At 34.9% G+C, this 13,890-nt stretch overlaps 1 protein-coding gene across 1 annotated transcript in view; it reads right to left on the bottom strand.

The window, feature by feature from the left end:
- Positions 1-5,991: 5,991 nt before the first annotated feature.
- Positions 5,992-13,890, bottom strand: part of LOC129276389 (uncharacterized) — a 46,540-nt gene continuing 38,641 nt past the window's right edge. Inside the window, exon 2 of the mRNA XM_064109487.1 lies at positions 5,992-7,439. Coding sequence (XP_063965557.1) covers positions 7,397-7,439 — 43 coding nt within the window. The 3' untranslated portion in view covers positions 5,992-7,396. The remainder of the gene's footprint in view (positions 7,440-13,890) is intronic.

Raw genomic sequence — 13,890 nt, 5'->3', positions numbered from 1 at the left:
ACAAGGCAGTCGTTATCGTAGGAAGAAAATAAATACTCCTGACATCCATTGGTAAAGGCCCATTTCATAAACACAACCCCCGACATACTAGCCACACTCACCTGTATTCAAGTGTAACAATCATAACAATGATCTACCGCCCTCTCTTGACCACTTCCCATTGTGTCGTCCATTGATTTCCAATAGAAATCAGATGATTCAGTCCACACGATAAGACTGATAGAAGCATGCTGGCGTCTACATGTGGACTTCATCCCGTGTGTGGTCGGCCGAGCAGAAACCCCCTCCCACGAAGACAATTAAAAACCTTAAACTGAGATACCCCCTCTCTTTTTCTAATCCTTTTCCTTTCTCTTTTCTAATCCTTATCCTTTCTCTTTTTCTAATCCTTTTCATTTCTATTATTGTGATATCACAGGGAATATCTAAAGGGGTTTTATAGGCTATGAATATAACTGGAGAGTATTGAATAAAAAGCATTTGTCTAGAGAGAAATCAATGACGAAGAGTCAAAGTGAGGTTTGTCCATTCAAAGACTGACATTCATTAGATATTTTAAAGATCTGTTATGAGATCAAGAAGAACTTCACAGCAGCATGAGACATTCCTGTATAAAGAATAACAACTGTATTTATCCTTCCATACATCTTCGGATTAATCTGTTCATGTACTGCAACTCTGCGACCTTTCACCTACTTCTAACCCTTTAATTCCAAACTCTGTAATTTTCTGGGGAAAATGAAATTCTGAAAAAGACATGTGGTACATTCATTAAATATAAGATTTTTGTTTTCTTCTTCCCCCTCCCTACCACAGTATTATCATATAGGATTCACTTTGATATCAATTTTCTGTCTGATGAATTATCTGAGCAAAATGAAAAGATAATCATCATCACCATCATCATCATCATCATCATCACTATCATCATCAATAAGGATAATAAATAAGTACCCAATGCTACATGTACCTTGTCCAGATCAGGAAGAGGGGGGGGGGGAATCTTCCAATATAGTTCACACTCTGTAACCCAATATAATTTCATGACATAGAGTGTCATTGTCATACATGGGTCAATTTTATGTTTGCATGAAATTATCAACATTTCAGTCTGTGTGATTCATCTTCCATCTTCCTTTTTCTTTTGTATCCTTTTCCCTTTCACCTTTTCTCTTATTTCTCCTCTCCTTAATTTCATTATCTTCTCCCCTCCGTTCCTTCTTCACCTTCTTTTCTCCTCCATCTATATGCATATTCTTTGTTATCCTTCTCTGAATTCAGATATTTGTTTTCAAACTGAACTCGTACTATACTTCTTAATTGTGTTTAAAATGTATTTCCTTTTTATGAAATTACGAATGTATGATTATGTGATATATTTTTGAACTAATATTTCAATTTATATATATATTTTTTTATTATGTTTATGTAATGCCTCTGTACCTTTGTAAACTCATCGGAATTCGACTTTGTCGCAATTATGTTTTTTTATCAATAAACCATCTATCTATCTATCATCATCATCCTGTTCATAACCGACCACAGGACAATCATCTAAAATATCATTCAGGGTTGAAACTGTTACATCAACTGATATTAATTAATACCATATTTCTATTTACAAATATTAAAACTTGCATTATAAACATTAACATCAAAGGTTTATGACACAACTTAGATTTGGGTTTCTATTCTTTATCCTTTTTTTTGGGGGGGGGGGCTAAAAAGACAGATATTAACAAGAATCTCAGAGTTACCAGACACTGGCCTCATGGGTAGGGAAGGAAAGATTACTAACATTACACAATTACATTGCTAAGCTTGGGATAATTAGTATAAGAGCCTGGAGATGATAGCTATTCTTAGTTTATATAAACAACTTACTCAGCAAAAGGATGAGTGTACCAAGACAAGCTGTTAGCCCTTTGCCAATAATTATCACTATCATTTCATTTAAAAAATGTTTAATATCAAAAGATACTTATCATCTAGAGATAAAGTGAAGAGGGCATATTCAAACTAGTAATCGTCTTTGAGCATTTCAGAGTTATCATCAACAAGATGAAGTATCAAAAAGTGCGCTTATTTCTCACCAAATTATGTAGAATTGCCGTGGAATTGTTTTCCTTAAAATTATCCTGTAAAATACTGAATCCCCTTATCCCCATATTACCTGAGCAAGATAGATTATAGTGAATGGGTTAAAGTTTAGGTTCACATCTCCTTCTAAAGCCTAAAGGAGCAGTCACACATCCAGTACTGGGTCTTATCTTACAAAGAGTTACAATTGATCCAATCAATCGTAACTCTATGGAAATCCATCAGTGCCATAATTTTTTCTTCAGGAAATTTGCAAAATGTCCTTTGTAAACAAAGGTGAACACACCTAATTGTCAAGATAACAATGAATGAATGAATATACATCGTATCTAGAAATTTTTTTTGAATTAACATATATTTCAGATGTTGATGTTGCTGGCCGTCCATTGTTGTGGTTGATCGGATCAATTGCAACTCTTTGTAAGATGGGGCCCTGGTCAAACCTGGACATTTTAGCCAGCATTTACAACATCCAAGTGTGAAGCCATTCAATGCTATTTATATTTTTAAAAAAAAACAAATTCCTGATATCAAGGATCAGAATTCCTGTCATTGAGAATCCATTTCTTAAAAATTAATATTTATAAGAAGTTGTATTATTCGCAATTTTTGATGTCAATAATCATATTCTTGACGGGATTAAATGATAAGACCATTTGCCATACTATGTCGGCATAAGCTGAATAAAAGGGCACGGTGTGACAGGTCCCCTTTTCACACGCTCAACATGTTGACATCAATTTCTAGGATGTATTCATTGATTGAACGTGCCAATTCATAAGTAGGGCAGGAGATCAACAGTAAGTGGAGAAGAAGTGGTTCAAATCAACATGCATTCATCAATTCCGCACAGAAGTTTGAAATGGTACTTTGAGAGGGAAATTGTTAATCTTCATATTTATAAGATTTAAATGTCAATCGTTTACACAGAGCAGTTTATGATATTGAAGTTGAAGCCCTTCCTCCTCTCTCTTTCTAGTTTAAAGTGTTATTTTTAAAAAGGGAAATGAGTAATTTTCATATTTATAACAATCCATGTAAAAGTCAATAATTTATAGGAGCAGTTAATAAAGTTGGGCTTTAAGCTATCCGGCCAAAATCTGTTTCTCTCTCTCTCTCTACCCTTCTCTCTTTCCCTTTTCCTTTTAAGCATCCTATTTCTATATGTTTAGTCTTGACCATTTGAAAAAAGGAGACTTTAGTTATTTCTAAAAATAAATTAAGAAAAAGATCTTATTTTTTATCAGTAATATAAACAAGTTGTATAACTAACATTTAACTCAAGTTCTCAATAACCCCATTACCCTGACTTCATAAAGAATCTGTTTTTCAATAAAGATTGAAAGGAAAAAAAAAAATCTCTTTTGATAACAATTACCTCCTACAATGATTTATTTCCACTCAGTTTTAATCTCCTCCTTCATTTCTGATTCTTTTTCTCTCCAAGTGCTGTATTGAAGTTATACTGACATTCACCAAAAGAGGGCAGCAATGCATAATTTACCAAGAGCCAAGAATACATTCACATCTTCATCTGCTAGCAATCTGCATTGTTAAAATTTGCCCCCAAACCAACCATTTTTTTTTTTTTTGGGGGGGAGGGGTAAAACACACATACAATGGAAGCTATCTCTAGTTACCTAAAGAAACAGAAAATATAGCCTTTATAGACAGGTGGCTGCTGTGGACAGGTGATTGCTATAGTCAGGTGGACACCAACACAGGTTTGACTGTATTCAAGTCATAAAATACCACCATCATTTTGAGTGAATATTAACTTATCAATGGATTCATCACATACATTTTCATGAACTGAAGACAGATTCTTGCTTCTCTGCATAAAGCTGAGGTAAGTATTACGCATCAATGACATACATGCTAATACACCATGGATGCTGACGACAACCCATGTCAGAGGAGCACCTAATAATATTTTCTATCTAAAAAGAGTTAAAAGTTTATTTATAGATAAGTATCTTATAAATTATATGAATATAATCATTTCATTTCGACAAGAATCATGGAAGTTCTTCAACAGGAATTCTATTAAGTGATCCTCTTATAGGTATCTATTCAAATTTGAATAGATTGATGATGTATAAAGATGCTTACAGTATTCCAAGGCAACTCCAAATTGATTAGACAAGAGCCAAAATAGAGTTAATTCTAAACATGGATCAAGAGGCTGCAAGCGACCGAGATCTATTATCCTAACATCCAAGGTCTGACACTCATTCCAATTCTAGATGGGAAATAGTTGGATTTGTTTTCTCCAGGGGCTAAAGCGAAGTAATTCCGGCTAAGAGGACAGTTTTATCCCATTTGACTTATATTTTGAGAATGCAATGACACTAATGATGGTGGCAAAGATAATGGTGTTGATAATGTTAGTTCAAGTGGCGATGATGCTGATGATGATGACAACGGTGATGATGAGGAGGAGGATGAGGATGATGATGATAATGGTGATGATAATGATGATGATGATAATGATGATAATGGAGATGATGATAATGATGATGATGACAATAATTATGATGATGCTGATGATGATGTAGATGGTGATGATGATAATGATAATAATGATGATCATCATGATCATCATCATCATGATGATGGTGATGATGATGATCATGATGATGATGATGACGATGATAATTATGATGATGCTGATGATGATGATGATGATAATGATGATGATAATGATGACGATGATAATTATGATGATGCTGATGATGATGATGATGATAATGATGATGATGATAAAGAGGAAGAAAAAGAGGAAGAGGATAAGGAATAAGAGGAGGAAGATTATGATGAAGATGATAATCACATTCCGTCTTAACCATCAATACAATATGCAACACATATACTGTATATCCCCTCCCCCTCTCCCCCCCTCTGTCAATATCCCTCCTCACTCCTCTCTTTTGCATCTTCTCTCCTTACACTTTCCTATCCCGACCATGCCATCATTTTAATCTCCTATTCTTCTTTCTCGCATCCTTGTATGTCATTACAAACGATAATGGCACCACCCCCGTATAAACGTCCTGCGACTGGACTGTAATTGATCGCACCCTCGTTTTGATTGACGCTGGCCGAGCCGCCGCTTTTCACGGTAGAAGACGGATGATCACCATCACGTTTTAGAACAAGCTATCTATCAGTTAGTGCTTCTAAATATCCGCTTTCACTCTAAAAATATTGCACCCCAAAGTGTTCCACTTCCCTTACTAGAGATTGGGCATTTAGAAAGATGTGTCATGTATTCGAATGGCAGTATTGTTGCATTTTTACGTTATTTTCTTCCAATTATTAATTATTAAAACTGACAGAATCTAATAGGTGTCCACGACAATTATGTATGCATGTCATCATTACAGTAATGCCAACTAGAAAATGTAACACTTTTTTCACAGTTATACTAATGCATTCCATTTAAAAGTCAAAATGAATAAGACTTTAAACTACTCTAGATTTAGCAAAGTAGGAATTAAGAGGAAAGAAAGATCAGAGGGAAAAAATTTAATAGAATGCCAGAAAAAGTTCTGATTGAAAGTGAGAAAATTAGGAATTAGTCATTATCATTAACTCCTCAGATGGAATTCTATCCAATTTTCTGCACACGATTAATAGCAATGGTGGGCGCTATGTAGACATACGTTGTGTAGGGGTGATTTCATATATGCAAAGATTCATAACATTTCACTATTTTCACTGCAAAAATTATTCATGATTTGAAATATATATATTTTTTTCAATCTCCCAAGCCTAATCTCAAATGTGGCTTTAGTCTCTCTCTTATATATTTTTCCACATTTGATATAGCCATCCGTTCATAGCACTTTTTATATTGTAAACTCATACTTTCTATCATTTCTTTTTTTTGGGGGGAGGGGTGTCATCTCAATAAATTCAACTGATGTATCAAAATAATGATTCTTCCATGTACATTCTGGATTTCTAATATTTCAAAATTAATCTAAAATGACTGCCATGTATGGTAAACGTTCAAATACAGAAATAGATATTATGATTTTAGAATCTATTACAGTAACATATAACATTCTTATTCATTTTTTTCTATTAATCTATTTTGATTTTCCCAAAAATGGAATTCAAACTAAAAAAAGTATGTAAAATACAACAATCACTAGGTAGCGGTCATTATAAGTAATATAGCCCTGAAATGGGAGGCAACATAACCTTATATCTTCCCCAAGTGATGAGCCAGACATTATTCTAATGATCATCTATCCATTTCATAAAACCATTCCCATCACTTAAGCTCCTATCATGTTCTCATTCCCTATTGAAAAGAACATGGGGGGAAAGTACGTTTTGGTAGACCTTGCTTGTTGGACTGAAGTGCATTAAATGATCGAGCTAATGTATTGAGCTTAATCGAGAATATTGTCGGTGGATATGTTCTTTTACAAAACAAAATCTAAAATTCATTTTGTCAAGGTCAAGAAAATGCATTCTGATTCATCATTTTCCATTGCCAACGTTGCAATGGTCGAGTTACAGGGATTACAAGTAAAACTGATCTAACTGTAGAACAATGGATTACTACAATGCAAAGCAGTAGATGGCAGGTTCGAATCCCACTGGTTCCAATTTTTTCTGACTTATGATTTTCATTACAGATCGAGCATACCGATCTTAAACAAATAGGAGTAATGCCGAAAATTTGTAAACAAATTATAATTTTCTCCTATTAAAAGCCTCTTCATTTACTACAATGCATTGTTTATACAGACATAATGCTTTATTAGAACTTTAATATGTCAAATATAATATTGTACAACCCCATTTCATGATATACAAATAATATTAGGAAAAAGAAAAACACAGGTATATCTCAATGCAATAAGAATACAGGAATATATTGTTCTTTTACACAATTTCAATTATCTGATGTATGTTTTTAACAGGGAAAATTTTTCTTACCAAATTTGAGTAGCATTTTGGGTTATAAGTGAGAGGCTCTCAATTAAGTTCTGTAGAGCCCTATGTTTTTGTGTAGCAGTCTTTGAAAATGTGGAGCAAATTATGATGCAATACCAGGAAAATTATTCCCTGACAATAGATCATCTGAGTGATATTACATATACTGAAAATTTATTATTATTTGAATTTACCCCAAAAAAACAAAACAAACACACAGCACAAACTAAATAATCTGTACAAGCTGATGACAAGGAGTGGATGATTTTTTTTCATGATGATGGTAATAAAAGGGGAGCAATACAGAAAATTTCAACAAGTTAAACTCCAGAGAAAGTTGGACTCACCTTGCGAGGTAAAAACGGAGGGACATTCCTTGTTCGCATCTGAAAAAGATAAACAAGAAAGGGGAAATCAATTTTCACTTCATTAAAATCTACTACTTAACAATTTACAAAAGAATAGACGTGTCCTACCAAGAACTCATTATATCTTTTATTCATTAGTGAGCAGTAGTAGAAAAGAGTGATGATTTGACTACTAATTAGTGATTCTGCTCCCACAAAGTAGCTATTTGCCAAGATTGGCCTTCTTGGAGAATGATTAGTTCTCGAGCAAGAGAAAAGATTGATTTTCTTTCAATGTGTTTCTTTATTCCTGAATTATAATGAGAATGGAAAATTATTGCAATAAAACATGCCATAAGAACCCCAGGCAAATAGTTACATCATCAGCTCCATGATATAACATGCAGGAAGGCGAACAGGTAGAATATATAATTCAAGGAAGTGAGATATTGTGTAACAAAATATCATACATAAAACACTAACTTCTGCAATATGTTTCATGAACACATCAAGTTTCTAGTACCTTCAAAGAATTCAAAACACCAACATTTCCCCTAAAATCAGCATAAAAATCCACTAAGCTTCCAGGGGTTAAAGAATAAATAAATAATAATACTTGGTGAAGAAGATAATGCATCCAATACGTATTCAAATTTTGACATTTTTGTGCAAACTCTTTATAGTTCATGAACCCTTTTATCTCAAACAGACAACTTTGCATTACAGATCTTGAGGCATGTTAGATCTCCATGCAATCTTTACCCGTTATATCCTACTGTCATCAATGTGTGTTATAATTTAACATTCCAACTGAACAGACGTTCAGATTTCTTAGAGTATTGCATCTTTCCTTGTGTTATACAATGACCAAGAGTAACCAATTTAGAGTCTTCAAAACCTTTCTGATTGAATGATTTTGCTCAAAATATGAAAGAAAGTGCATTTCTCATAGGAGTACACAGTAAAACTAATAAGATGTGAAAATCCTAAATAGCTCTGAATGGTAAAAAAAGTAAGATTATTTCCTCCAAAATGAGAATGGTTGCGAGGTCGGACTCTAATAAGTAAAGAGTAAGTCTCCTATAGGAAAATGGAAAACAACTCAAATTATATAACGCACAGTTAAATAATACCTGCACAGAAGGCATCATCATTAATCCAGAAACAAACAAATATGCTTTTCACACTGCATTTCCTTAACCCCATACTATATTTTTTTGGTTTCACACCGTCTTTCTTAACCCCATACGATTTGTTTAGCCAGGGTTAATGCCTTAAACCCGGACTATCGCACAGCTCATGAATATTGATGATTTTGCCACACAGAGCGTGATTAACGTGCAATTTCGAATTCTGTGATTGGCTAATGCTTAGCCCCACTTTTCCTTAGCCCAGTTTCGTTTCACACTGCATCTCTTAGCACCGCAATAAGCCGGCTAACCCTGCTTTTTTGCAGGGCCAGATAGTACCGTACTATTAACTGTGCTAGCCCACTTTAGAGTTAAAAGGATGTGGGCTATAAAGCTTAACCCCAGGAAATTGGTGGGGCTAAGGGGGGGGGGGGGGGGTCTTAGCCCCACCAATTTCCCAGGGTTAAGGAAAATAAGTGCAGTGTGAAAAGCATAAAAATATTTGGCTCAGATTTTGTTATCCTGATGATGTCATGCATGTTGTAAGGAGCCACAATTACTTTCTAAAGAATCCTGAATTTCAAGATATCACTATGTAGATCTCAAATCAGAGTGAAATTTTAGATTAAAAAATGTTTAGGATGAACGGTCATATGGTATACCTCAAGTATCCTGTGACAATCTTATCAGTTTTGATGTAATGTATTTCTTAAAGGTAAATTCTAGTTTTGGTAACGATATCAAAATGAGTTCGTAAAGAATCCAATGAAATGACCACCAAAGTGTCTGTTTGTATAAATAAAACGCATGTGCCAAAGGATTCTGGAAGAAATTGTGTAATTGCTGAGAAATCAGCAAATAAGCACAGGATTCGGGTAGAGCGTCGGGCCCGACGCTCAAAGCAATAATTATACACTGTCCCACGTGCGCTTATCTGTGTTGGGGAAGTTCAGTCTGAACATTTTTCAGCGTAGATTTCAAGATTTCACAAAGTTCAGTTTATGTAAATGTACCAGATCTAGATCCTCGATGATATACTGACAATTAAGCCTGGTTTTACAGACTTTCTCATGAAATCAGTGTTTACTGCAACTACTGGAATTTCTCTTTAATACTAAACCACATGTATATATCACTATAGCATCAATAAGGATTAACCTTTAAAATACACTTGGATCAATTCCCGTAAGGTACTAGACAGAATAAAACATTGAATTACTGGCATTTTCCAAATTTGATCCTGACAGGCTTTCTTTATTTTTTCCTAATGAAATCGCACAATCCGCACTCAAAGATGTCTCCACGACTGGAGTGGTTTACCCTTTTAAATATTTCATGTGATATTTACATGGCTTTCTCTCAAGCATATCATAATCAAGGCATCAGTATTGCATCTATGAATACAAGACAACTAGACTGGAAACCTATAGCAGACGTGATCATTCCTCGTTTCTGCACTTTCACTCAGTCCATTTCATATCCCTAGCAGCCCTACACTCGTACACACCAAAATATGTGGTGTTAACCAGTTTACATATATAGAGGACCACACGCACCAGTCATTTTACATGGTGTAAAATTAGCAGTGTTCGTTCGTCTTCCATGGGTGTCATTACAACACCTTTGGTTAATTTAACACTCTTTAGTGTTACATTCAATCTCTAGGGTGTAGTTTTAACACCTTGCGGTATGGTCCTCTACTGACATCAACTGGTGTTAGTTTTAACAGTGTAAATCTTCAACAATACAAATACACACTAAATCATATTGTAGAATTCCTGTTGTAACTTGAAATGTTATGAGAAGGTAATCTTTTATTGAACAACTTGCTTCATGACACTCCTATACCACACAACTATCATGAACATTAATCAGGCTTTAGTGTTGTGATGTTAATGTTGATAAGTATCTGCCCCATTGGAAATATATCAGTCATTTAAAAGTGTTTTCTGATGAGCATATATACTGTATGGCCCATATTCTGAACTCGGGTTTAAATTAAACCCTGGTTTACAGTTGTGGTGTAACTATGGAGAGCCAATTGGGGCACAAATCCCTAACAGTACACATCCAATTTATTACGTCATATGACACCCAAATTGTCTGGGAATGATAACAGAAGTATTTTGAACTATTTTTCATCATTATGAAAGAAAAGGAACAAAATAGTAAACATAAGAAATATACAATATAAACAGAATGTTAGAGTTTTTGGCTCCCCATAATTTTAGCACAGACTTAGACCATGGTCTAAGTTAAACCTGACTTCAGAATACGGGCCTATATAAAATCATTAGATGAAGAAGGGAAAAAAGTGATATGATTGTGATTTGGTATGATCTCAGATTGACCGAGTTGATTTTCAAGCCATTGTAAGGCAATTATTTCTCTATATCAACTTTATATGCAGGGCCGACCCCAAAAAACGTTTACTCAGGTCCATTTGTAAGGTTGATATGGGGGCAGAGATCATTTGATATGGCATATATTACTTATAGAAATGGTTGTGGTGGGTATTAGGGAGAAGAGTTCTGCAAAATCAATATCAGGTGCCCATAGTTTGTTTGCGTGTTTAGGGGGAACGTTTCACAAAGTTCTTTGTCAGTGATTTTCACCAACAGATGTTATAAGCTACTGGGAATCCTTGCATCTGATTGGCTGACAGTGCATTAGCCAGTGAAAATCACTGGATTTACTGTTCGTGAAATGCTGCCAAGAATCAGCTGGAAGGTGGAGAAGTGCTTAGGACGTATTGACCCCAAGCTGTTTGGTGATGAAAGTGCTTGAAATGAAATGGATCTAACCAAGAGAGGACTGGGAGGGGGTGGGGGAAGTAGGAAGGGAGGGGCGTATCAGGAGAAAGGAGGGGAGGGAGAAGAAATTAATGTCACATGGAGCGGTAAGAGTGATAGGGGGATGAGAGGGGTGGAGAGGGAGATTTATCCCTTGCCAATAAAATCAGTCAATATGTAATTAATTTTTTGTAATGGCTTAAATTTCAAGTGTGAATGTAATTTTATATAGTGATCCACACTGCACTCACTGAAAACTGTGTTCAAGTGAAATATGGATCAAAATAAGTTTGACATGAAACCTTATCACACCACACGCCACATAAGTTAGTGGTGAAGATTTCATTATGGATGATAGCTACACTCTCAGAGATTCAAGGAAGTTGTTCAGGTGAGCCGAAGAAAAGGAAAAAAAATCAAATCAAATTATAGGTCATTCCCTGAGGAAATAATCCACTAATTTTATTTTACTCAGTTAACGCAATTTCTCCAGAATATTGTGAGAGGAAAATGGTGAGTTAGGAAACAATAAAGGCTGATTTCCATTCCTTATGTCTGAAAGTGGTATTTATTCTGCCTGATGACACAGGTGCTTGCATGTTTTATAGGGGGGGGGGGTTGACAAGAGAACTGTCAATCACACTATGGTATTTTTTAAAATGGAGGAACAAAACAATAATGGAACTTTGCAAACATCATTCCGGCAATCCCCCTGGAATGAATTTTAATTTTGGTTCCTCTTTCATTGAAAGTATGAGCCTTAGTACTATGACACCTCCCCCTCCCCCCATGACATTACCCCCCCCCCCACTCATGTGCTTCACTATGACACATGTGTTAGTACTCCTGGTTTGGATAAATTTCATTAATTTAGCATTTATAAAACAATATTTGTATGTCTTTACAATGGTACAGTGCATTAGTACATATACCTGCAGATCTAAAGAAGATGTAGACATGTTTGGGTCAAAAATGCACCTCCCCTTTATATCATTATCTAAAATTATTTATCAAATTCTTCAAATTGTTGACAAGCCTTTTCTTCTTACTCTGACCTTGTTTAATGGTTATACCTTGCTACATTACATCTTCTCTCCAAATTTGCATATACCGGTAATTCTGAAACTTCCTGGTTTGGATCAATTTCATTAATTTAGCATTTATAAAGCAATATTTTTTAATGTCTTTATAATAGTTCAGTGCATATAATTTTGAAACTTCTGCAATTACTTATATTTGAAAATATTCTGTTGATTCATATTAACCCCCAAAGTATTAATGATTGTATATTTCTTCATGCTTTGTATATTTGTATAATTCTATTTTGATACTGTTATGTTTTATATTGTTTTTTATGTAAAGGTTCTGTACAATTCAGCTCTTGCTGCGAACAGTCTTGAAATAAAATACCCTTATTATTATAATTTTCTATCATCTTTTATTCTTCACCACAGCATGCATTGAATAAATATATTTTGACAGGGCATGAATTTAATCATCATTATCGTCGCCATCCCGCAGAAAGGCCGTTAATGTATTTTGGCGCCAAAAACATCAAATTTTGTTTTATTGCTGAAATGGAAAAAGCATGTCATGAACTTTCTTCTGGTACCATTTCCGAACCTAAATGTGACGTCATCATGACATAATAAGCAAAAACATTCCCATGGCTTTAGCATTTAGACGCGTCCTTTCTCTGGGAACAAGACGCTTCTCATTCAACATGCGTGCACGCACAGACCAATTTTCTTTCTGGGAAAAAGGGCGTAAGGTATTCATTCTTAAGATTAGAAAGCGTTTAGAGAAAGGAAGAAAACATCTTGCTTTGTTAGAAAGTATGAGAATTAGGACAGAAAATAATACACTTGCTGCTAAAAGTCCAAAATTAGGTAAAACATAATTTGCGTTTTCTCGAAAATGTACTTTTCACGCATGTGCGCATTAACGGCCTTTCTGCAGGAAGGCGATGATATTAACATATTCAACAATAACTCTTAGGGATCACAAAAATGTAGAAAGATATATATTTCCAGACTTGACTGAAGAACAGGTGAGTGTTGAGCATCTTTTCAGTGATATTCCACAGACTACTTTGTTTTGAGCCAATGAGGTGCAACGATTTCACAAGCTTTAAACAGTTGCGAGTGAAAATCACTAAATTTTTTTACATAAGATGCTCTTCAAGAATGCATCTTGACAAACCAGTGATGTTCGGGAGGTTAATTTCCTTGCAAACATTCTTCGCTTTCATAATCAATAGCACCTTGTAAGTATGTTGGGATGCTACAATATGTTAACAACATGAAATATTCATAGACTAAAGCTGGTTAAAAACCAAATGAGTACGAGCAAATTCTTTTTCCCTCTCTTCCCCCACCCTCCCTCTCTCTATTTACCATCTCTCTCTTTATTTATTTCCCCCCTCTCTCTCTCTCTTTCTGTCTTTCTTCCTTTCTCCTCTCTGTCTGTCCCTGTCTGTTTCTTTTTCCTTTCAATTTCTTCTTTTATCTGTCTGTCTCTCTCTTTCTTCTCTCTATGTCTCTTGTACTTTCTGCTTTAAATTGAGAT

The sequence above is a fragment of the Lytechinus pictus genome, chromosome 14 (genome assembly GCF_037042905.1).
Source record: "Lytechinus pictus isolate F3 Inbred chromosome 14, Lp3.0, whole genome shotgun sequence".
NCBI classification, from domain to species: domain Eukaryota; kingdom Metazoa; phylum Echinodermata; class Echinoidea; order Temnopleuroida; family Toxopneustidae; genus Lytechinus; species Lytechinus pictus.
Note: the sequence above shows the minus strand (reverse complement) of the source record. Positions and strands in the feature narration are given on the sequence as shown.